Below are 25,792 nucleotides of genomic sequence, written 5' to 3'. Positions count from 1 at the left end.
ATGCAATTAGAACAAAGGAAAATCTATCGTTTGAATGTTTAAAGTGACAAGGCCTTGATAGTCTGCTACACCCATTGCTTATTTCCACGTGTTTAACCAAAGTGTGTGTGTGTGTGTGTGTGTGTGTTTTACCCTGCCCAGAGCCAATTTAAGTGCAAAACAGAAATTGCTTAAAAATCTTCAATTGTAAGATTTGGAAAGTTTCTTTTCAACTTGCAAAGGACATGGTTATGAAGTAATTATGCCTTAGTATCAAAAATTTGCATTCTCATCCTTCATTGGTCTCAATGTATAAAACAATTAAAATGTCACAATTCAAGTCACGATCATAACTGAAAAGAATATTAAGTAAAAAGACCATAGAATCATAGCTTTTTAGCGTATTTGCCCTATTTTACCTAAAAGAAAACCAAGGCAGAGAGCTACAAAGTGCTGGGGTAGCACAGCCAGCAAGTGATAGGACAGGATAGGGTGGTCTGGTTCTGGAGTCTTCACTTCTTTGATTCACAACCTCCTACTGATGGGGTGTCTTGTCCAAATTCAAATGGCCAATGAGTAGGGGAACCTGAGCTAGTATGCAAATGTGCCCACTCCCAGGCCAGTATATTCTCAGTGTGCTTTGGGGTATTTAATACTGTACTGCTATTTAGGATGCAGGAGGTTATGTATTATGGGAACACTAGTATTTAAGTGTCTCTCTTTCTTTTTCTATTAATATTTTTCCCAGCCTTTTTAACTTCTATTGTATCCACAAAAAAAGAAAAGTACTACTAAACAACTTTTGAAGATGCCCACACCAGACTCAAGGCTGTCCAATTTTCTTTGGAAAATTGACAGAGGGCCCTTTTCCTGACGTCAAAATGTGTTATGTATGCTCATAATTCATTTTGCCTTTTATTTGAAAGCTGTGAGGTAGAATCGTTCTCATTTTACAGATGAAGAAAATGAGGAAAAGTCATCTGCATTTTGCCAGACAATGACTGCACATCAGGGTCAGAACAGCTTTGGGGGTTCCGCTGTACTTCCCATATCACCCTCCAAACCCCACATGACACAGGGCATGCAGCAGAACCCAACCCACGTTCTACAGCCGTGAGCATGACCCACCTTCCTCAGCCAAGAGAAAGAATATTCTCTTCGCACTTGTCCCTGGGCAATTCCTTGAAATGGTATCCTTTTTTTTCTTCTTCTTCCTCTTGAAATTGTGCCCCCAAAGAGTTCAAGAAACCAATAACTAAAGGAAATTCTTGAATTTGGAGGAGGGCAGATAAGAAAAGAAATAACGTACTGAAACACTGAAACTCTCTCTCCTTATGAGATTAAAAAATAAACTGGCTGAAATCTGTTGGAACCAAGATGGCTAACTGGAGTCTGCACAGAACAAGCTTGCTGATGTCACAGCCTGAATTTCCATGACATTTCATACTAACTCCTCTGGAATTTGCACATGCTACCTCTGAGGCAGCATAAAGAGATAACTGGACATGCCCAAGGACTTTTCAGACCTCCCCTTTCTTTCCACCAATCACCTACTAATCTCAGAATTTACCCCCCTGACATTTTCTAATAAAAATACTGCTTGGAAGCCAGCAGAGGGAGACAGATTTGAGCTTGACTCCTATCTTCCTGTGAGTTGACTTGCAATATAAAGCTTTTGTTGGCCGGGCAGAGTGGCTCACACCTGAATCCCAGCACTTTGGGAGGCTGAAGCAGGAGGCTCGCTTGAGCCCATGTGTTGGAGGCTCCAGCCTGGGTGACAGCAAGACCGTCTCTTTTTTAAAATTAAATTTTTTTCTTTTCCCAAAAACCTGGTTTTACAGTATGGGCATCAGGCAGCGAGCTCTTTTGGCCTGGAAACACTTTTTTCTCTATAAAGTACATTTTTATAATCTGTTTTTGTTTTTCTTTGGGTTTTTTGTTGGTTTGAGACAGAGTCTGTCACCCAGGCTGGAGTGCAGTGGCGTGATCTTGGCTCACCGCAAGCTCCGCCTCCCAGGTTCACACCATTCTCCTGCCTCAGCCTCCCGAGTAGCTGGGACTACAGGCACCCGCCACCATGCCCGGCTAATTTTTTGTATTTTTAGTAGAGACAGGGTTTCACTGTGTTAGCCAGGATGGTCTCGATCTCCTGACCTTGTGATCTGCCCACCTCGGCTTCTCAAAGTGCTGGGATTACAGGCATGAGCCACCGCGCCCAGCCTTCTATAACCTGTTTTGTTTTGTGCTATCAGTTGATGACTCCCTTCTCTGGCTACTCTATGTGTTTGCCTGATGTCCCCCACATACCTTCCTATCTGTTGTTTTCCTATAACCAATGAAAGGGCTCAGCTGCCTTATCAGCTTCTGTCTGAAACTTTCCATCAAGAGAGAAGCAGTCAGAGTGGCAGGATATGTCAGTAGTCCTCGGAAAGGCCAGCACACGGGTCAGGCTGCTGTGTCCCTACATAACCGGTCATGACTTCAGCATGCATTTCTAAAACTAGGGCACAACACACTTCCACTGATGATATGGATGTACCTACCCCAAGCAAATTTCAATTCTTAAACAGGAAATGTATTCTCTAAATGGTTGTTTCTACAAAGCCATTTCAAGAAAAACAGAATAAAGACTTTATTTATTTTTATTTAACAAATGATACCATATTACCTTCATGGTGGGAACAGCTTCTGCAAGCATTAAAGGGAAGAGAAAAAGTTAGAATTGCCGCCTCAGTTTCTTGGCAATATTGAGGTCCAGATATTCATCCAGAAAGCTGTTTGCAATTCCCAGGGCACCTAGGAGGGTCAACAAGGCCAAAATCCCCAGACTCAGTCGGAAACCAGTGATCCTGCAGGGTGGACATGAGGGAGAAAAGTGACAAACTGGACTGTAATAAGAAAGCTGAGAGTCCTGAGATAGGCTGTCCTATCGTTAACACTGTCCAGAACTTCTATATTTTTGCAATTTGAAAATTTTGGCTCATCACATAAGTTAAAGGGAATGCCTAGCCATAGAGATCACTTGGTTTCTTTGAACATTCAAAGCATTATCAAGGCTAGGCAGGATTATTTCCTCGGTAACTTTCTGGAGACAATGCAAAATTTTTGCAAGGAACTAGAGTCCACATTCGGTGCACAGTTTTATACTTGCATTTTCCCATCTCATGCCTAATTGTGTATGAACTGGCAAGACTTGACCTCAGACAGTATGGATTACTTTTGCCACCACAACTCACAGTGCTGTTAATATCTCTCAGGAGAAGGAAACTGACCCAGACCTTATCCTGCTACTTTTTGCATAAATACAAAATTACTGGGTTCTCCTTACCGTTTTTTAGCAGCTTCTGAATATCCCCAGAAGTATAGGTGACGGCCATATATGTACACCAGACCCAGACAAGTAGCAAAAACTATAGAGGGGGTGGGAAAAAAAGAAAAGGCACAAAATACAACAGCAGTCTCTTAAGATGTTGTATGATGACTGAGAAAATATTCACAAAACATATATTGGACAAAATACTTATATTCAGAATATAGAGAGAATCCACATAGGAAGGAAACAAATGTGCCAATAATCACAAGAAAAATGTTTCAACATGATTCAACATCAACAAATTCCCACTTAAATCTGTAATGAGGCTGGACGTGGTAGCTCAGGCCTGTATTCCCAGCACTTTGAGAGGCCGAGGGGGGTGAATCACTTGAGGTCAGGAGTTCAAGACCAGCCTGGCCAACATTGTGAAACCTCGTCTCTACTAAAAATACAAAAATTAGCTGGGCATGGTGGCGGGCACCTGCAGTCCCAGCTACTCAGGAAGGTGAGGCAGGAGAATCATTTGAACCCAGGAGGTGGAGGTTGCAGTGAGCCAAGATCATGCCACTGAACTCCAGCCTGGGTGACAAATCGAGACTCCATCTGAAAAATAAATAAATAAATAAAAAACTATAATGAGATGGCAACACCACACATCCAACAGAATGGCTAAAATTGTAAAAAACAAACAAACAAACAAACAAACAAAAAAAACCAGTAACACAAAATGTTGGTGAGGATGTGAAGCAACTGGAATCCGCACACATCATTGGCAGGAATGCAAAATAGTACAGCCACTTTGGGAAAAGTTCTGGTAGTTTCTTATAAAATCGAACGTAACATTTGACTCAGCAATGTCATTCCTATGTATTTACCCAAGAGAAATGAAAGCATGTGTTCACAAAAGGACTTGTTTAAGAACGTTCATTGCAGATTTATTCATTATAGCCAAAAACTGGAAACAGCCCAGAAGCCTATCAACAGGAGAATGGATAACCAAGCTGTGATAGAGTCTATTCAATTAAAAGAAACAGATCTATGCAACACAACATTTTGCAATGAAAAAAAAACAGATCTATGCAACACAACATTTTGCTGAGTGAATGAAGCATTATACAGGCTACATACTGTATGATTCCAATTATACAAAGTTCTAGAATGGACAAACCTAACTGATGAAAACAATCAGAAGTGCTTGCATCTGGGAGTGAGAATGGGGACTGACTGGGAGAAGCAGGAGGACACTTTCTGGGTGGTTGTCATGTTCTAGATCTTGATAGAGATTTGGACCACACAGGTGTGTGTACTTCTCAACATTCATTGAAGATTTATGCATTTTATTACATACAAAATTTATCTCAAAAAGAATTATGAAATACAGTATGATGATGTTCTATCATCGCATCCAGTGAAACATATCAATACATATCAATGTCTTCCCTATGTTAGGGCCCCACTCTCTTCCTCAGCACCTCACAGATGCAAGTTGCCAGAGCCCTACTGTAAACATTTGGAGTCTATGTGTGGGACTGCGATATGCTAGATTAAATTAAATTTATTATTTTACTTGGCCGCATGATTTTTTTTTTTTCTTGAGACAGGGTCTTGCTCTGTCACCCAGGCAGGAATGTGTGACATGATCACAGCTCAACACAGCTTTAACCTCCTGGGCTCAAGCAATCCTCCCACCTCAGCCTCCTAAGTAGCTGGGACCACAGGTGTACGCCACCAGGCCTGGCCAATTTTTTAATTTTTTTTTTTTGCGGAGAAAAGGCCTCCCTATGTTGCCCAGGCTGGTCTTGAACTCCTGGACTCAAGCCATCCTCCTGTCTTGGCCTCCCAAAGTGCTGGGATTGCAGGTGTGAGCCACCACACCCAGCCCCGTATCTACCATAAACCAGGTATTACTTTAAGGATTGAGGTCGGCAGTGAAAAAGATACAAGCTCCCTGACTTCAGAGAGTATACATTCTCTCAGCAAAGACAGACAACAAAGAAAAAAATGAGAAGAAAAGTGCAAACTTGAAAGTGCTGTGAAAGAAATGAAGAGAGATGGGAGAGAGAGGAACTGGAGGAGGTTGCCAAAATGGGGTATAGGAAGGCCTCTGGAGGGGATGACATCTGTATCGGCGCCAGAGGACTGGAACGAGCGGACCAAGGAAAGAGCTGGGAAGGAAGAGCTGGTGGACCCTTCCCAGGGTCTGAGGAAGCCAAAGAGTTCTGAACATGGTTCTCAGTTTTGAGACTCCCTGTCTAGGGAGTTACTCCCAGAAAGCCAATGAGAACAGTTCAGGAACAGTTAGTAGGTGACTTACTTTGGATGAGAAAGAATGAAAAGAAATTTCTGACAAGATACTCAAGAAATCCTTTCTGACAGGCAGTCTGCCTCATTCAGCCTATCACAGAGAAATCCAAAGGGTCAAATGGCAGAGACAGAGTCCCATTACCAAAACGCGCTTTTCTTATTAGTTGTTAATGTGCTCTTACGTGACAAGGAACAGCGGTTTCATTCATGCCCTTAAGCGACACAAGTATGAGTTGTAATAAAGTGAAGAAGTCTTTCTCTAAAGGACATTGTACCTGAAATTACTCAGTTCACAGTAAAAACTACAAGAAAGAGAGTGATGGGGTTGCCTTTGAAAGCAGCTGGATTTTGGTTTATTTAAATCTTGGCAATCAAGTATAGACCAAAATGAGACAGTGAAAGTTACCAGAAAAAGGAGATTGAATTTCTCCAACCAAGGTAGCAGGGGGTCGGTCGTCTGACTCACTGTTAAACGCATAAGCCAAGTTTGGAGAAAGCCCTCAGCTCACCAAGGATACCCCAGTCAAATAGAAAGTGGATGTTTGTAGAGTCGCTACGTACAAACGGCAGCACTACATACTTGGAGACCTTTAAGAAAAGGTGCATGGGTTGTTGGTACAAATACTTACAGACCCGGCTCTGCACTTGAAAGGAAAAATTTCCCCACATTGGTGAATGTCAAGTTGGAAAAATTACTTAACATCTCTACCTCAGCTTCCTCATCTGTAAAGTAGAAATTAATTATAGACCCTCCCTCATATGAAGGTTTTAAATCCTGTAAATCTTACACATGGGACAATGTATGCATAAAACTTAAAAACAGTACCTGGTGGCCGGGCGTGGTGGCTCACACCTGTAATCCCAGCACTTTGGGAGGCCAAGACAGGCGGATCACGAGGTCAAGAGATCGAGACCATCCTGGCTAACACAGTGAAACCCCGTCTCTACTAAAAATACAAAAAATTACTTGGGCGTGGTGGCAGGCACCTATAGTCCCAGCTACTCGGGAGGCTGAGGCAGGAGAATGGCGTGAACCCAGGAGGCGGAGCTTGCAGTGAGCCGAGATCGCACCACTGCACTCCAGCCTGGGCAACAAAGCCAGACTCCATCTCAAAAAAAAAAAAAAAAAAAAAAAACCAAAGACCAAAAAACAAAAACAGTACCTGGCACATAGTAAGGGCTCAATAAATAATAGCTATAATGATAATTATTATTATTTTCTTTTTGAGACAGGGTCTCACTCTGTCACCCATGCTGGAGTGCAGTGGCACTGTCATGATTCACTGCAGCCTGAAACTCTTGGGCTGGAGAGCTCCTCTCACCTCAGCCTCCCAAGTAGCTGGGACTACATGTGTGCCCAGATAGTTTTTTAAAAAAATTTTGTAGACACAGGGTCTCCTTTGTTGCCCAGGCTGGTCGTGAATTTCTGGCCTCAAGCAATCCCTCCACCTTAGCCTCCCAAATTGCTGGGATTACAGGCATAAGCTGCTTGGCCTCGCCAGCTATAATTATGAATGTGAATTGTTCATTCTGTGTCCTCTTCCTTCAGTTAATTAGAATTATAGGCGACCCTTGAACAACATGCGTTTGAACTGCACAGGTCCATTTATGCATGGATATTTTCAAATAAATATATTGGATTGTGCAGGAGGTGGGTTTACAAAAATAAACACATAAATATATTGGAAAACATTTTGGAGATTCGTGACAATGTGACAAAACTCACAAATGAATCACATAGCCCAGAAATACTGAAAAATTAGGAAAAAGGTCTGTCACAAATGCACAAAACGGATGTAGATACTGGTCTATTTTATCATTTACTATCATAAAATATACACAAATTTTTACAAAGCTTCAGCAGAAAGCCTATATAGATATATATATGAATTTTATGCAAAGTTAAAATTTATCAAAGCATACAAACACAGACCATAATGCATGATGCCACTTGTAGTTGAGAGAAATGTAAACAAATGTAAAGATGCAGTATTAAATCATAACTGCATAAAATTAACTATAGAAATACTGTACTACTATAAATATTTTGTAGCCACCTCCTGTTGCTATTGCAGTGAGCTCAAGTGTTGCAAGTATCTGCTTAAAAGGTGATGCTAATCATCTCCAACTGAGCAGTTCTTCTTTCCAGAAAATTGCGTATCGCAGTAAAAAGTGATCTCTCAGGGTTTTTGCCTATTTTTCATCAATGTTTAGTGCAATTCCATAAACCTTGAATAATGCCATGAGACCCATACAGATTGTTACTAGTGGTGCTGAAAGTGCTCCCAAAAAGCAGAGAAAAGTCATGATATTACAAGAAAAAATTGAATGGCTTAATATGTGTCATAGATTGAGGTCTGCAGCTGTGAGCTGTGGTTGACCACCATTGCAAGATAAATGAATTCAGTGCAAGGACCAGTGAAAAAAAAAGAAGATGAAGAAAGAAGAAAAGAAAGGATAAGAAAAGAAAAAAGAAAGAAAAGGTGATTTGTAAAGCTGTCACTTGCAGCTACACCAGCAGGGGGAAAAACCTTGCACTTTTTCCAAAACATCTTTTTATCTCATATTGAAATGCAGCTTTTATGTGGGAGCAGGATTGCTATAAGAAACACATACTTGTAGACTGTAATAGGATTCGAGAAAAAGCAAAATCCTTATATGACAACTTTAAGCAAAAGGAAGATGAAGGATCTAAAGCTGAAGAATTTAATGCCAGCAAAGGATGGTTTGATAATTTTAGAAAGAAGTTCAGCTTTTAAAATATCAAGATAACAGGAGAAGCAGCTTCTACCAACCAAGAAGCAATACATGAGTTCCCAGACATCATTAAGCAAATCATTGAGGAGAAAGGATATCTGCCTGAACAGGTTTTTAATGCAAACAAAAGTGCCCTGTCCTGGGGGAGGAAAAAAAAAGTCACAAAGGACATTTATTAGTAAAGAAGAGAAGCAAGCTCCAGGATTTAAGGCAGGAAGGGATAGGCTAACTCTACTCTTTTGTGTAAATGCAGTCAGGTTTATAATCAGGACTGCCCTTATCTATAAAGTTGCTAACCCCCTGACCCTTGAAGGAAAAAGATAAACAACACCTACCAGTCATTTGGTTGTACAAAAAAAAAAGCTTGGACAACAAGAACCCCTTCTCTCGATTGGTTCCATCAATGCTTTGTCCCTGAAGTCAGGACGGGATTACCTTCTAACATTCTTTTGATATTGGACACTGTCCCTGACCACCCAGAACCCCATGAGTTCAACGCGGAAGGCATAAAAGTAGTCTACTTGCCCCCAAACACAACATCTTTAATTCAGCCTCTAAATCAGGGGGTTATCAGGACCTTTAAGGCTCGTGATACAAGGTACTCTATGGAAATGATTGTCAATGTTGTGGAAGAGAACCCTGATAGAAAGAGCATTATGAATGCTTAGAAGGATTACACCATTGAAGATGCTAGCATTGTTATAGGAAGGTTGTGAAAGCCGTCAAACTTGAAACAATAAATTCTTGCTGAAGAACACTGTCTACAGGCTTGTGCATGACACTCACAGGATTTACAACAGAGCCAATCAAGGAAATCATGAAAGAGATAGTGGCTGTGGCAAAGAATGTGGGGGATAAAGGGTCTCAAGATATGAATCTTGGAGAAATTCAAGAGCTAATAGACACTACGCCAGATGAATTAACAGAAGATGACTTGGTAGAGACGAGTGCTCTGAACCACTGCCAGATGATAAGGAAGAAGACAGAAGAGGCAGTACCAGAAAACAAATTGACATTAGACAATCTGGCAGAAGGGTTCTGATGATTCAAGTCTGCTTTTTTACTTCTTTTATGACATGAGCCCTTCTTTGATACAAGCACTGAAACCAAACATAACAGTGGAAGAAGGATTGGTACTATATAGAAACATTTTTAGAGAAAAAAGCAAAAACGTCAGAAATGATGATATTTCTATAAATTTATACCTACTGCGCCTGCCAATTCTGTCTGCCCTTCCACCTCCTTCACCTTTTCTGACTCTGCCACCCTTGAGGCAGCAAAACCAACCCCTCTTCTTCCTCTTCCTCAGCTTACTCAACGTGAAAATGATGAGGATGAAGACCTTTATGATGGTCCACTTCCACTTAATAAATAGTAAATATTTGGTCTTCCTTATAATTTTAATAACATTTTCTTTTCCCTAGCTTGCTTTATTGCAAAAATACAGTATATGATACATAAAACATGCAAAATATTTATTAGTAGACTGTACTCAGTAAGGCTTCCAGACCAATAGGATATTAGTAGTCAAGTTTTGGGGAATCAAGTTACATGCAGATTTTCTACTGTGTGTGCGTGGGGCGGGGTGTCAGCGCCCCAACCCCTCCATTGTTCAAGATTCAACTGTAGATTACTAGATTTGAAGACAAAGCTCATGTCGTTCTCATCCTTGAGTATCTAGCATATAGTTTATCTCAATATTTTTTTCATTATTGAATTAAATTAGAATGAAGCCAAAGTTCATATATCTGCAACATAGCACTCTGATGCACACACTGTTTATTTTGTTTAGTCTCCAGGATTGGTAGCTATATAGTTGCATATCTGCTTCTTTTTTTGTTTGTTTTTTTGAGATGGAGTCTCTGTCACCCAGACTGGAGTGTAGTGGCACGATCTCAGCTCACTGCAGCCTCCACCTCCTGGGTTCAAGTGATTCTCCTGTCTCAGCCTCCCGAGTAGCTGGGATTACAGGCATGCGCCACCACACTCGGCTAATTTTTGTATTTTTAGTAGAGACAGGGTTTCACCATGTTGGCCAGGCTGGTCTCGAACTCCTGACCTCAGGTGATCCGCCCACCTGGGCCTCCCAAAGTGCTGGGAATATAGGTGTGAGCCACCGTGCCTGGCCATATATCTACTCCTTAATCGTTTAAGCATCATAGTCATCATTAGAACACAGTTGACTGTATTTTAACATTACCTTGGTTGAAATACCACCCAGCCATCCACAATGTAATTATGAATATAGGATAAAACTCCACACAGTTTTGTCTGCAGAAAAAAATAAAGACATAGGTTATTTTATGAGAAAAGTATACACTGAAGCATTGATTTTTCATCTAGAGGTAAATGTTCAGCCTATTTTAACAAAAGTAATATAAGAACTTACAAAAGAGTTTAAATGACCTTTACATTTAAAATCAATCTTTCAAGGTTGAACATTGTTTAAACCTCAGAGCAGGGCCAAGAATATTCTCTTACATATAAGTTGCCGGTAGTAGAAGTGAGTTATAGCACTTTCCCAAAAGACAGGCCTCCTGAGCCTAAAGATCACTCCATGTCTTATCTAAAGAACTTAAGAGATTACTCAATTCATATTCAAGAGATTTCTTATTTTAAAAATTCCCTCACATCCATTGCCTTCCACTTGAGTTACCCAGAACATTACAAAATGGTCTTTAAATAATTCCCTTAAAATCTCCTGAAGTAAATCAGTGAGCATATTTCATTCCCATTTTATGGAGGAAGAAACTAAGGCCTGAGAGCCCAGACTGACATGCATTGCAGAGAATTAAAGATAGACAGCATCCATCTCTAGATTCCAAAGCTCTGTCCTAATGTCAAGTCATATTGCCTCTATTCATAGAAGACGTGGATGGAAAATCTGACACTAATTTAAGCAAAAGGGAATAGTTCTCTGGGAACTATAATTAATTCATCTGCATGTAACAAAGGGGAAAAAGATGAATTATATTCATCCTCCTCCTAAGGTATAACTCCAAGTGATCTTGGTTAGGTTGGCCGAGCTCTTTGCTGACAATTTCACCACCAGAAAGAATTTAACGTAATGTGTGATGAGGTCTTGAGTAGATCCTGGTGGAAGGTCATAGTCTACAGGATTGTAAATGACCCCATATCTTTCCTTCAGTAAGCCTCAAAGCTTAAATACTTAATATTACAAGGCAATTGATGTAGAAATAGATGATGCTGGTTGTTGAAGACCTAGGTCTTTTAGCCTGGGTCACCATAAGTGATCTTTTTTCTCTGAATTTAAAAAAAAAAAGCATAATTACAAAGCGTAATTCTTCCCTCATTCTCCATAATCCCACAGAAAATTGCGTCTAGGTCAGCTCAACCTTATCAACTTGTGCCTCAACTACATGGGAAAAAACTCCCCAACAATAACTCAATCATCTTTTCAAGCTGGGTAAGAAACATGCATCATTAACAAGCTCAATGCTCACAGAAAGACATGGCTGAGGTAGAGTCCTGAAGCACGTATGGAAAATTTTAACCCCACCAGCAAAGACACCAGCGAGCTTACCCACACACACCTCTAAGGGCCAGGAGGGTGACCATCAGTCCCCTAAAAAATTGGAAATGGATAATATGAATTCAAAATTGCTTTCTTCTTCCTTTTTGGACTGTGGCCATTACCACCCAAAAGGCCACTGGTGACCCAAGGAATGTCTTGTCTAAAGCCTAACACTGATACTCTCGCAAACCGTAACTACAACTTTCTAGAACTCACAGAAGTAACCAAAGTTTTTCCTCCTGCTGCTTCTCGTTCTTGGCATGATTTTGCTTCTGATGGTTGTCTTTCCATTAACGTCTTTTTGAGTGGCTATGATAGGTTGAGTGAAAAGATACTTGATAAAATTCATACTTTATATTATGGCTATGCAAGGAATAAACAGCATTCCCACATTTCTTTTTCCATGTTTCTTTTTCCTTGGCTAAATCCATAGGCCTGTTTCCCATGAGGTAAAATGTAGTAGTAGCAGAGGAAGTCTCTAGTCCTTCCACACTCACTGAAAAATTTTTTTTTTTTTTTTTTTTTTTTTGAGACGGAGTCTCGCTCTGTCGCCCAGGCTGGAGTGCAGTGGCATGATCTCGGCTCACTACAAGCTCCGCCTCCTGGGTTCACGCCATTCTCCTGTCTCAGCCTCCCGAGTAGCTGGGACTACAGGCACCTGCCACCATGCCCGGCTAATTTTTTGTATTTTTAGTAGAGACGGGGTTTCATCGTGGTCTCGATCTCCTGACCTCATGATCCGCCTGCCTCGGCCTCCCAAAGTGCTGGCATTACAGGCGTGAGCCACCGCACCCAGCCCACTCACTGAAATTTTATATGAACTTTTTTGGAAACATAACACAATTGTCCCATCATTTATTGTTTTGTAATACACCTTAAATTATTCCAAATGTAAGCATCAAGTTTTTCCACAACATATTTTTATTCAAAATTAGGTGTGATAAGATTGTTTTAAAAGCACCTTCAAAAATAGCCCAGGTTAGCCTTCATAAAAGTCTAATTATTTAGAGGTTTTTCTAGTGGCCTTGGCTTGGCATCTGGGAACAAAGAGATAATATTGTGTAAGAATGTCCTAAGTCCAAACCGCACTGCAGAGGGCAGAAGCCCTTTGGGTGTCTGTCCACATAAATTGATAGGCATGTGTGCTTTTGTGTCTCTTATCTGAAAGAGGAAGAAGGCCTTTGAGCAAGGAGAAAGGAAATAAAAATAGAGGGTATGTTTTGGAGTTCCCCTGCTGCCCTCACAAGCTAGGGAACTAGTTTCACACCTAATGGGAAACCAGAGACCAGAACAGATGCTGACGGATCGTCCTCATGAAAAACTTGGTGAGATTCCAGACACAAGTGGTGCCATGCCTCAGATGACAGAAGAGACAAAGTCGGGGAGAGTCACACCCTTAATCTCCCTCTGCCACAGACCCAGAGCAGCTCCTGGTGGTGGTGGAAGGCACTCCAGAACCTGGGGAGGGTATTGTACTCACAGAGGACTGGGGAGCAGGACAGTGGCATAGCCCCTTGCTTCAACTGCTTGCCAGCAGGAGCTGTGTCCCTGGGCACATCCCCTGTATTCCCAGAAGGAATTGGGAAGATGGGGAACCGGGGTGCTGGGATCCTGGGTGAGCAGCAGGTGGCTGGAAGCCACTGAGATTTAGGCAAGGATGTGATTGCAGCTGTGTTTGTGCTCACAGGATGGCAACACCTGGAGTACTGGAGCAGCTCAGCACCATATCTCTGTACCTTTCTTTCTCAAGAAATAGGCCCTTTGTCCCCTGCAAGTGGCTGGTCACTGCTGAGCTCACCCCGACCTCACGTCCCAGCTGTGCTCATTGTACTTTCACCCTGGTCCCTCTTTTGCTGACCTGCCTCAAGCCTTAGTCCCTCGGAAATGAGACTTTGCCCATTTCTTGCTATCATCTCTCAGAGATTGAAAATAATTGCTGGGCGCAGTGGCTCATGCCTGTAATCCCAGCACTTTGGGAGGCTGAGGTGGGCAAATCATGAGGTCAGGAGATTGAGACCGTCCTGGCTAACAGGGTGAAACCCTGTCTCTACTAAAAAAATATAAAAAATTAGCTGGGCGTGGTGGCGGGCGCCTGTAGTCCCAGCTACTCGGGAGGCTAAGGCAGGAGAATGGTGTGAACCTAGGAGGCGGAGCTTGCAGTGAGCCGAGATCACGCCACTGCACTCCAGCCTGGGTGACAGAGTAAGACTCCGTCTCAAAAAAAAATAATAATAATAATTATCTGACTGCCAGTAGGGTGCCCTGTTTGTTGCTGACAGTCTTCCCTGCTGCCTGCCTGGTGAAAGCACCAAGTATTGCTTTGGCCTTGAAATACCTGGAATCCCATTCTACCTGCTAATTGTCACCTCCTCCAGCCCCTCCACCATGTGACCATGTCCTTCTGCCTGATTCTGGGTCCCTCCAGGCCTGGATGGTGTCCCACAATAACACGTCCTCAGTAAGCTGTCAGCAGGCATGTTTAACTCAAGGGGACCAAACTCTGAAAATTACTTCTTGACAATCCTGTCAGTGGCTAATTACAGTTTCATTGACATGAAAATAATTTATAGCCTATTTTAAGTCATGAAGGCAGATATATTCTATCCTCTTATTACAGGGGATCCTCAGGAAAATTTCCCAAATGGAACAGCAAACAGCCTGCAGTAGCTGTCAATCTTCCCTTCCTGTGAGAACAGGGGGTAGAGTTGATTATGACCACTGTCTCCTCTCCTGCATGTCCATACCGGAAAAACAGGCTGTCCATGGGAAAACAGGCTGTGTCTACTCATTCCCTGGCGAGAGCCCTCTTTGAACAATCCCATGCTCCTTTGATATTGAAGCTTCCCATGAAAGCTATCTTGGTTTGCCTGGGACTGAGGAATTTAGGGGGACATGGAGCTTTAAGTGCTAAAACTGGGTAAGACCCAGAAGAACTGGAAAGAGTCTGGTGGGCACTGTGGAGATTGAGTAGTTAAAGCTGCTGAGACCCCTTGTTGTTCATCCCAATACCATGGAGCCTGGGCCCTGGGGGCTCAGGACTACTGCACATTCCCACCTGGGTATGGTAACCAGGAGCAGTAAGGATGGCCCCAAACTAAGTGCTATTTGGGCCTTGTCTCAGTCAATAAGTATACTACAAAGTTTATGTTATTTGGGGGTGGGAAAAAGAATCAAACTGTGGCCTGGCAGCTCCAAATGTGGCAGTTCCTTCAACACTAGTCTCCAAACTTTTCTGATTGCATAGCTCTAACAGTTGCACAGCCCCATAAAAATATGCACACATCCTCCTGCAGCAGAGGAGGCCCACAACCCAGGAGCTCCCACATAGGACCAGACTTGAGCAAGACATGAACTTCCACTGTGTTAAACCATGGAGAATCTGGGATTTATCCATTAGCACAGCTAATACATTCAACTGGAAAAGAATATCATATTCATTATAAAACAAACATCATAAAAATTAAAGGATGGGAGATCAGGAAGCTGGTTCACACCTGTAATCCCGGGCCTTTGGGAGGCAGAGACAAAAGGACCATTTGAGCCAGGAGTTTGAGACCAGCCTGGGCAACACAGTGAGACCTCATCTCTATAAAAAAATAAAATTTTTTAAAAAAAGTTTAAGGCCAGGAGCGGTGGCTCACACCTGTAATCCTAGCACTTTGGGAGGCCGAGGCGGGTGGATCACTTGAGGTCAGGAGTTCAAGACCAGCCTGGACAATATGGTGAAGCCCTGACTCTATTACAAATACAAAAATTAACTGAGCATGGTGGCACGTGCCTGTAGTCCCAGCTACTCAGGAGGCTGAGGCAGAGGAATCGCTTGAACCCAGGAGGCGGAGGCTGCAGTGAGCCAAGATCGCACCACTGCACTCCAGCCTGGGCAACAGAGCAAGGCTCTGTCTCAAAAAAAAATTTTTTTAATTAAAGGATAGGATTTTAAGAATAAGTACAAACAGATGCTCCAATATTTTCCTCACCCTCACAGTGGATTACTTAGTGTATTCCTTCAATGTGGGCACATCACTTGGGAGACTTCTGGCCTAAAACTTTTTATGAATATTTCTCTATTTGACCGTGTCCAATGAACACAATATGCAACTTTGCTTGCAACAACTTTGTTCAGAAAATATGAAACATTCTCCTAAGGAAAACCTCATGAGCCATTTCTAATGCCAGGTTCACAGTAGATCTTTTTCTAAATAAAAACAGACAAAGCAATTCAAAGGAGGTTTGCTTCTTGCAGGTTTTCTGTTTGCTCCTGATTTTTTCTCTTCTTGTTTAGGTGACTCATCCTGAACCAGTGGGCTGTACACTGCCATGAGCTGTTTGCACTCTGAATGGATGACCCGGCCTCGGTCTTCTGACTTTGGACCCCGGGCGGTCTTTTGGATGATTACACTGACTGGGATCAGAGCAACAGGTTAATATGCTCAGAAAAGGCTTGGGGATGAGAGGTTGCTGGAGTTAATCTTTTTATAAAGACGTGTAACTGTCTAAATTGCTCCTTGTCAAGTAACTCTGAGTGGGACACAATAGAGAGGTGGCGGCTGGTGGCAGGAGAGCATGAGTCCCACCAGTGCCCTTCAGTGGTGCTGCTTGTAGGGAACACGAAGAGCATGCAGGGAAAGGAGATTTGCAGTTCCTCCACCTCCCAGCTCCCTCTTGTGCCCTGACCACCTGGAGAATCTCCCGGATTATGTGACAGATGCTGCTTGGTATTGGTAAGGACACTGGAGTTTGAGGAGCTCATCACACAGAGTCACTCTGTCATTTTGGGAGATCTTTTTTTTTTTTTTTTTGAGATGGAGTCTCACTCTGTCACCCAGGCTGGAGTGCAGTGGCGTGATCTCAGCTCACCGCAACCTCCGCCTCCTGGGTTCAAATGATTCTCCTGCCTCAGCTCCCAAGTAGCTGGGATTACAGGCATGTGCCACCACGCCCAGCTAATTTTTGTAATTTTTGTAATTTTTAGTAGAGACGAGGTTTCATCACGTTGGCCAGGCTGGTCCTGAACTCCTGACCTCAAGTGATCCACCCGCCTTGGCCTCCCAAAGTGCTGTGATTACAGGCACGGGCCACTGCACCCAGCCCCAGCCCTTTATAATAATTCAGTGGATAAGGGCATCTAGTGTTTTCTGCTATTATCCATGATGGTTGAACTTGTAAGAAAATAGGAATATGTTTACTGTCTCTTTTTTTTCCACTTATTACAAAAGTCAGTTGCCCACATTACTGTAATCTTATAGTTGCACAATATCTGAAAAATCACTATTCTTGTAAATTTTCTGTTTCTCCATAGTTTTTAGACATGCATTAAGGTCACTAGTTTTAATTTCCAAATTTCAGAATCAGAATTCAAAATGACATTAAAAAGTTAATAAAATGTAAAAAAAAAAAAATACAGTATCACAGTAGAATGAGAAGAGGCTAATATTTCTAAAGGGTACCGAGATTCACGATGATCAGGCTTACCTGTGCCTTGTGGCAGGTTAATTTTGGAACAGGAACTGAATAATTCAGCATTAAGCAAATAGGAGTGCATTCACAAGAACTAAGAGGCAATTCTTCTGTCTTAACCAGCACCAAAGAAACCATTATTAGTATACTAGATATACATCTAGACTCCAGGTTTAGAAATAATATTAAAAATTTTTGTCTAAAGAGAACCAAAATTTCTAAATGGTTGGAGAAAAAAAGCTGAAGAATTAGTGCTCCCTAGCCTCAAAATCCAGAAGATGAAAGATGCTTAATAATGGTCTTTCAGCACATGAAAAGGAGTGAGGTCAGCAGCTATTCTCCCCTTCCAGTGAAGGTAGAATCAGAGGAAATGTATTCAAATTGCAAGAAGATCAATTTATTACTTGGATCTACTTTTTAGATTTTATAAAATGACTTTACTCTAAAGGGATCAAGGTGCTCAGATTAGATGAGATAGAATTTTCTAAATTCAGTAATAACGTAAAGGAATGGTCCTTGGTGAAATTATAGTTGCTATTTTCACAATTTTAAAAAATGTATTCTGGCAAAAGACGGCAAGACTCTAGAGACTGTCATCTGTAAGTCCTCTCCTGTAAGGAAGGGAAGAGGAAGTGAATGGAGATTTTAAGGAGCCCAGGGCTAGTAACTCAGAAAGGCTGGACTCCATATCAGCTCTGCTCACAAATAGATACCCACCCTGAGATGACCTTCCAACAAGAAACAGTCCTTCAGGATCAGTGAACCTTGAAGTGACGCTGATGAGGTGTCCAGGTCCACCTACAGATAGAGTTAGTCATAACTTTGGGCTTCTTGGCTATGCTGAGGGCAAAATCAGCAGGAGAAAAGGGTAGGGAAAAGGCTGGACCTCTAAGCTCTAAGTCCTTCCAAAGAGGCAAAGGGAAACCAGTGCTTCTGGTCCAGGAGAGCCAGAAAAGACAGTGCATTCCTCCTCCAGGGAAAAGAACAGATAACCAAGTAGGCTTTGGACTGAACTGGTTATCCCAGGGAATTCTGCTCTAACTACTTCAGATAAAGTCTAAATGGCTTTGCAAGCAATGACTCTTGATTTGGTTTGGCCCGATTTATCCTACACCTTAGAATCTAAGGCAAAAATTGGGCTAGGGCTGGGAAAATTCAAGAAGAAATTCAGAGTATGGAGTAGAGCCATCCCCATTCACTCTTCAGTGAGAAACCAGGGGAACAACTACTGTGTTGTTGCTCAAGGTATTTCCTGGCTCCAAATCTGTCCTGATTATTGATCGTCATTTTTTAACTACTCTCTGTTCTACCATGATTAATCCAACAAAGCAAAACATCTCTAACAAGGAAACTGGGTTTGTATACAGTACTTACTTTATAAATAGTAACTTGAGAGAAATACTTGGAAATGGTGTTCAGTTTTATTCCTGGGACAAGAGGATTCCAGATATAGAAGAGAAGGGAGAGCAAAATAACTTCAAAGAAAGTCAAATTTGTGGAAACTATGAGAATAAAAATAGAACCAAGAAGTGGCCCAAGGACTTAGCCTGCTTAATACCCAGCAGTTCCCAACAAGTTTTCAGATCATGAAAGACAAAGTGGGAAGATCTGGAATTTCCTCCCGTGATGATTTTTATAAATAGCATAGTGTCTCCCAAACTTCAAGCATTAATCTAACAGTCAAAGTTTTAGCCTTTTAATGTATCACTATCTTTCTACAAATCAGCTTCTTTTTTGCTTAAATTAGGAAAAAATAAATTTTACATCATTACAAGTGCAGAAAGAGTGTAGCTTTCTAAATAAAGGTTAAGTACAAAAATAAATCCAATGAAAGCAAAAAGTTACTAAATTCTAGTTAGCTACTAATGATTGCTGACGGCTCTGACCATGAGATTCTTTCTCTGTTGAATAGGATGTAAACCAAAAATTAAATTCTAAGGTCCCCCAACCATCTGAATGGACTTCCTCCTCAGCCAGGGCTCTTTTAAAAATTTAACCTGAGAGGCTGTTTCAGGCCATGATGGAAAGTGAGAGTCAGACATACCCCCTTATACCTCTTCAGCATTAACAGCAACACAGACCTTAAGTCTGATAAGAAACATTTTACAAACTATTCTCTCTGAAGCCTACCATCTGAAGGCTTCCTCTGCAAACAAGAACTTTGGTCTCCATAATCCTTTATCTTAACCCAGACATTCCCTTCTGTTGATCCCAGGTCTTTAGATAAACTCAACCAGTTGTCAACCAGGAAAAATTTTAAATCTACCTCTAAGCTGGAAGCCCCCTGCTCCCACCCCACCACACTTCACATTGTCCCACTTTTCTGGACAAAACCAATGTATTTCTTAAATGTATTTGATTGAAGTTTCATATCTCCCTAAAATGTATAACGCCAAGTTGCACCCCAAACAAACTGGGCACGTGTTCTCAGGACTTCCTGAGGGCTGTGGCATGGGCTATGATCACTCATATTTGGCTCAGAATAAATCTCTTCAGGCTGGGTGTGGTGGCTCATGCCTGTAATCCCAGCACTTTGGGAGGCCGAGGAGGGTGGATCACTTGAGGTCAGGACTTTGAGACCAGCCTGGCCAAGATGGTGAAACCCTGTCTCTACTAAAAATACAAAAATTAGCCGGGTGTGGTGGCACATGCCTGTAGTCCCAGCTACTCGGGAGGCTGAGGCAAGAGAATCGCTTGAACCCAGGAAGGGGAGGTTGCAGTGAGCCAAGATCGCGCCATTGCACTCCAGTCTGGGCGACAGAGTGAGATTCTGTCTAAAAATAAATAAATACATACATAAATCTCTTTAAGTATTTTATAGAGTTTGACTCTTTGTTGACAAGGGAAAATGGGTGTGCACAGGATATCAAAAACGTATCATGATGACTTCCTGTTAAACATGGCAGATTGAACCCATGTTCATTTCTTCTCACTTCTGAAGCTTCACTAAAATGCTAGTTAAAGAATAAAAAATAGATATGAGTAATCAAGAACAAAGAGAATGAGAGCAGACACAAGAGTAAAAGAGAGGAAGTGAGGGTAATCTGGCTGCAACATCTGTCACCCCATCAATTGCCAGGGTTGATTCGGCTGATCTGGCTGGCTAGGCGGGTGTTCCCTTCCTCCCTCCCCACTCCATGTGCGTCCCTCCCAAAGCTGCATGCTCAGTCATAGAGGACGACCATCCTCCATAGAGGAGGACCAGTTTTCAGTCAAGGGTATATGAGTCGCTATGCTCCCCTGCTGGAACCTCCAAACAATCTCTCAAGAGTGGAAGAGAGCCATTAGCAAAATTCTGTGGGAAAGACAGCACACGGAGGAACAGTGGCTGGACTGGTAGAGTGCAGAAAGCTGAAACCTATGTGCCTGCTGAAGGAAGAAGCAATGAAGACTGAGACCATCCTTACCCCAGAACCAAAAGAAGCTCAGGAATTGGGCGCCCCAGGTACCTTAGAGGCCAAAGGCTGGAACATAAGTGTGGTTAAAAACTGAATAAGGAGGGCTTAGCTGCCCTCCACCTCTGCTTCCCACTCCTGAGCCCCAGCCTGCTCCCCATCACAGGAGGTGGGAGGCTTATTGCCTGGAGAAACAGAACCAGAGACTGTTAGGAACTTCAGGAATAATAGAGGGTGGGGGTAAAATTCTGTCCTGAAAACAGTCAGAATCTGCATGCTGCACACTGCACAGTCGAAAAACCTTCCTGTCTTTACTACTGCACTCTCAAAAGTCAGGCCTATTATCCTATCTCCACCCCTCTTTCCTTCAACCCCTGAAGGAGGTTTAAAGAGTTTTCTCTAGAGAAACTAAGTGGTACCAGAAAGATGACCTACAGATACTTTGAGGGTTCTCCAGAAGAAAGCTGCCTCCTGACCAATCACAAGCCCCAGTCATGCACATGGAGCTTCCACATCACTCTCTAATGCCTCTTTCTTAACAGCCAGTTGAGAATTATTAATACCAGATGTTTGGGTAAAACCTCTAAGATCTCCTTTATTCAGATCTCTCTGCAGGACCCTTGTCATCATCTTGACCTCCTGATGCCATCAGGGCTCAGTCCTCTTTTGTTCTTTACCTACTGATATGGTTTGGCTGTGTCCCCACCCCAGTCTCATCTTGAATTCCCATGTGTTGTAGGAGGGACCTGGTGGGAGATAATTGAATCATGGAGGCAAGTCTTTCCCATGCTATTCTTGTGACAGTGAATATGTCTCACAAGATCTGATGGTTTTAGGCCGGGTACGGTGGCTCATACCTGTAATCCCAGCACTTTGGGAGGCCAAGGCAGTCGGATCACCTGAGTTTAGGCATTCAAGACCAGCCCAGTCAACATGGTGAAACCCTGTCTTCATTAAAAATACAAAAAATTAGCTAGGCATGGTGGCAGGCACCTGTAGTCCCAGTACTCAGGAGGCTGAGGCACAAGAATTGCTTGAACCTGGGAGGCGGAGGTTGCAGTGAGCCAAGATTGTGGCCACTGCACTCCAGCCTGGGTGACAGGGTGAGATTCCATCTCAAAAAAAAAAAAACAAAACACAAAACTGATGGTTTTTAAAAGAGGCATTCCCCTGCACAAGCTCTCTCATTTTTTGCCTGCTGCCATCCATGTAAAATGTGACTTGCCTTTCTCCATGACTGTGAGGCTTCCCCAGCCACATGGAACTGTAAGTCCAATTAAACCTCTTTGTTTTGTAAATTGCTCAGTCTCGGGTATGTCTTTATCAGCAGTGTGAAAACGGACTAATACACCTACACACACTCCCCTAAGTGATTTTATCCAGTCTCATGGCTGTAAATCATCTTCCTGTGCCAATGACCCCTGAATTTATATTTCCAGCTCAGATCTCTCTCCTAAAATGCAGATTTGTTTATCCAGCTGCCTCTCTACTTGGAGGTGTAACCAGCAATGTATTTGTCAGTTTATGATGCAATCATAAACAATCCAAATAGCTTAGTAGATCATAATGCTTAAGGCCTCTCCTTAAGTCACATCTCAAACACAACATGTCAAGACAGAACCTCCTAATACTTCCCCAAAACCAGTTCTCCTGCAGCCTTCTCCATCTCAGATCATCGCAAGACCATCCTTTGGGATGGATGCTCAGGCCAATAATCCAAGAATCATTCTTGACTGTTCTCACACTTCACATTCATTATGTCAGAAAATTCTATGAGTCTACCCTCAAAATATATCCAGAACCTGACCACTTCCCATCATTTCACTGCTATCTCCCTGGCTCTAGCCGACAGAGACAGGAGACAGCCAAGGGTCCCTGGTGAAACCCCACCCTCAAGTCTAAAAAAGCTTGAAGGCTGAAAGCCCAGACTGCTGGTCCAGGATGAAACTCGCCACCCTGAGGGAGAACTGCCCCCGCTTGCCTGCCCTTTCCAGACTGATTCTTTCTGAATAAAGCCTGCGTGCTCACTGGAGGAACAGGGTGGAGCCACAGGAAGTTCCAACCTTGTGCAGAGGGAGGAGCCTGGTCTCCAGCTTGTGGGTGGTGACCTGGAATTAATCTGCGAGGCAGGGGCCTGTGAGTAGGACCCCCTCCCGCTTTGTTGAGTTTCTTTTTTCTTTTTTCTTTTTTTCCTTTACATCCCATAAATTCTGCTCTACTCACCCTTCAATGTGTCAGCACGCCTAATCTTTCCTGGCCATGTGACAAGAACCCAGTTTTAGCTGAACTAAGGAGCAAAAATTCTGCAACACAGCCACCATCATCTCTTGCCTGGAATTCTAAATGCATTTTCTGCTTCTACCAATGCCTCTATACAGGCTCTTCTCAGCAAAGCAAACAGGATTCTCCTTTTAAAATATAAGATCATGTCACTCTTTTGCTTAAAACCCTGTCATGACTTTCCATTTCACTCAGAGAAAAGCCAAAGTCCCCTACAGTGGCCTTTAAGGCCCAGTGTGACCCAGCCGTCTATGACCTCTCTGAGTTGACCTCCTCCCACTCCCTGCCAGGCTCCCTGCAGCCCCCTGACCTCCTGACTAACCCACTGGGTGTATCCCCAGCTAAGGGCTTTTCCCTGACTATTGTCTCTGACCCAAGAGCTCTTTCACTGCATGTTCACAAATGCCACCTTCTCAGTGGGACCTACACCCGTAGCCTTATTGTACATCACAGACCACCCAACTTACCCCCCAGGAACCCATCCCATACCCTCTTACAACGCTATCCTTTTTGTTTTTGTTTTTGTTTTTTTAGCACCAATTACCTTCTAACATAATATATGATTTTCTCTTTCATTTTGAGTTGGGGTCTTTCTCTGTTGCCCAGGCTGGAGTATAGTGGCATGATCATAGCTCAATGAAGCCTTGAACTCCTGGGCTCAACCAATCCTCCAACCTCAGCCTCCCAAGTAGCTAGGACTACAGGTATGTACCCACATGTGGCTAATTTTTTAATTTTTTTTTTAATAGAGAGAGGGGGCTCTTGCTATGTTGCCCAGGCTGCTCTTGAACTTCTGGTCTCAAGCAGTTCTCCCGCCTGGGCCTACTGAGTCCCTGGGATTACAGGTGTGAGCTACTATGCCCAGCTTATATTATTTTCTTATAATATCATCTGCTTATTGTTTATTTTCTGGCTTCCTCAGCGAACTCCAAGAGGGCAAGGATTTTTGTGGGATTTGTTCATGGATCTAGGCCAAGCTATTATAACAATGCCCGGTACACAGAAGTGCTCAATAAATACTTAATGGGTAAATAATAAATACAAATGAAAGACAAAAGCCAAAAAAGACACAAAGATACTTGGAAGAAACAGAAATGTTACAGAGAATTTTTAAAATTATAATTAAAATCCTCAAATATAAGAGAATAAACTACATCAATGAAATAAAAAAGTGACGGTTTAACATCAGCACCAACAACTAAAAAGCAATCAGAGAATAAAAATAAGTTATTGGAAATTAAAATTATGATATCTCAAATTTCAGATAAAAAGTTAGAAGTTGAGGAAATTCCTCTGAAAGAACAAAAATCCAAAAATATGAAAACCTGAAGATAAAAGAAAACTAGAGGATCAGTCCTGGAGGTTAACACACAACTAGTATGTGTTTTAAGAATGAAAGAACAGAGAAAATGAAGGAGAGGAAATCTGGGGGAAAAAATAATATTAAAAAATATTTTGGGCCAGGAGTAGTGGCTAACGCCTGTATTCCCAGCACTTTGGGAGGCTGAGGTGGGCAGATTGCTTGAGCCCAGAAGTTCGAGACCAGCCTGGGCAACATGGTGAAACCTTATCTCTACCAAAAAATACAAATATTAGCAGGGCATTGTAGCACGGATCTGTAGTCCTAGATACTCAGGAGGCAGAGGTAGGAGGATTGCCTGAGCCTGGCGGGTCAAGGCTGCAGTGAGCTGAGATTGTGTCACTGTACTTCAGCCAAGGCAACAGTGAGACCCTGTCTTAAAACAAAAAAAAATCTAAAACACAAGGACATGAGTTTTCAGGCTGTGAAAAGGCCTCACCTGGGGTTGAGCACAGTGAAGAAAAAGCCTCTCAACAAGCACAATGCTATTAACATCTCGGGACAGTAGGCCAGGCAAGATCCTGAAGCTTCCATAGTTTCCAAACAAAAGGTCCAGAATCAGAATAGCACAGAACATCTCAACAATATCAGTGGGAACTAGGAAGCCATGGAGCAAATTTTTTCAAAAACTCTGAGGGTAAGGATTTCTAATACAGAAATGCATGTAACCAAGCCATCCCTTAACTGTGAGGCAACATAAAGGTGCATTTTCAGATATGTGAAGTCTCAAAACTTTACCAAACATTCACCCTCTCTCAGGAAGCTTCTGAAGGGTGTACTCCACTAAAACGAGAGAGAAAACCAATAAACAGGAAAACAGGAGGTCCAGGAAATCCAAATCAGGACAGGATAAGGGAAATTTCTAGGATGGTGACAGGAAGTCCCAGGATAGCAGCTGTGCAGCAAGCACCAAGAGCATCCCGCAGCTTGAAGCGAAAAGTGGAGGACTCAGGCAGAAATGACTCCAAGACAGAAAAATGTTATCACTAGATTATCTAATGCATTTGAATGTAATGAAAGGAGATTTTCAGTTCTGCAGAAGATTTGGGCATGAAACTAAGCAAACAAAGAAATAAAGAGACAATTATTAACCCTAGGGAAAAAAAATTGCACAAGAAGGAAATGTAACCACAGTATACTATAAGGCCCTGCTTTCAACATTATTTTCTTAATCACAATAATATAAACATTGGCTATTGATTTAACTCAACAGAGTGATATAATGTTACTGGAAGGATGAGGTAAGGAAAAGAGGAAGTAAAGGAGCATGAAATTATTTCTTCCATAAAAAGAAGCCAACTGACAATGTCTAAAATTTGTGAATCAATAAATAGCAGTGAAAGTATAATGTTTAGAAATACAGAAGTAAATATCCAAAGTAGTAATCAAAAAGGGTTATCTCTAGGGATAGA

General features: G+C 42.3%; 1 protein-coding gene across 3 annotated transcripts in view; it reads right to left on the bottom strand.

The window, feature by feature from the left end:
- Window positions 1–2,603: 2,603 nt before the first annotated feature.
- The window catches only part of MGST2 (microsomal glutathione S-transferase 2), a 37,452-nt gene continuing 14,263 nt past the window's right edge, over window positions 2,604–25,792 (bottom strand). For 2 of the 3 annotated variants that reach the window (XM_019025762.3, XM_055384725.2), the window contains 3 exons: window positions 10,554–10,624; window positions 3,308–3,389; window positions 2,604–2,828 (listed from right to left, as the gene is read on the bottom strand). In XM_019025762.3, coding sequence (XP_018881307.1) covers window positions 2,696–2,828; window positions 3,308–3,389; window positions 10,554–10,624 — 286 coding nt within the window. In that variant the 3' untranslated portion in view covers window positions 2,604–2,695. Of the gene's footprint in view, window positions 2,829–3,307; window positions 3,390–10,553; window positions 10,625–25,792 lie in introns of those variants that run through there. The other variant, XM_019025763.3, reaches the window with a different exon arrangement.

The sequence above is a fragment of the Gorilla gorilla genome, chromosome 3, assembly GCF_029281585.2.
Source record: "Gorilla gorilla gorilla isolate KB3781 chromosome 3, NHGRI_mGorGor1-v2.1_pri, whole genome shotgun sequence".
Lineage (NCBI taxonomy): Eukaryota > Metazoa > Chordata > Mammalia > Primates > Hominidae > Gorilla > Gorilla gorilla.
Note: the sequence above shows the minus strand (reverse complement) of the source record. Positions and strands in the feature narration are given on the sequence as shown.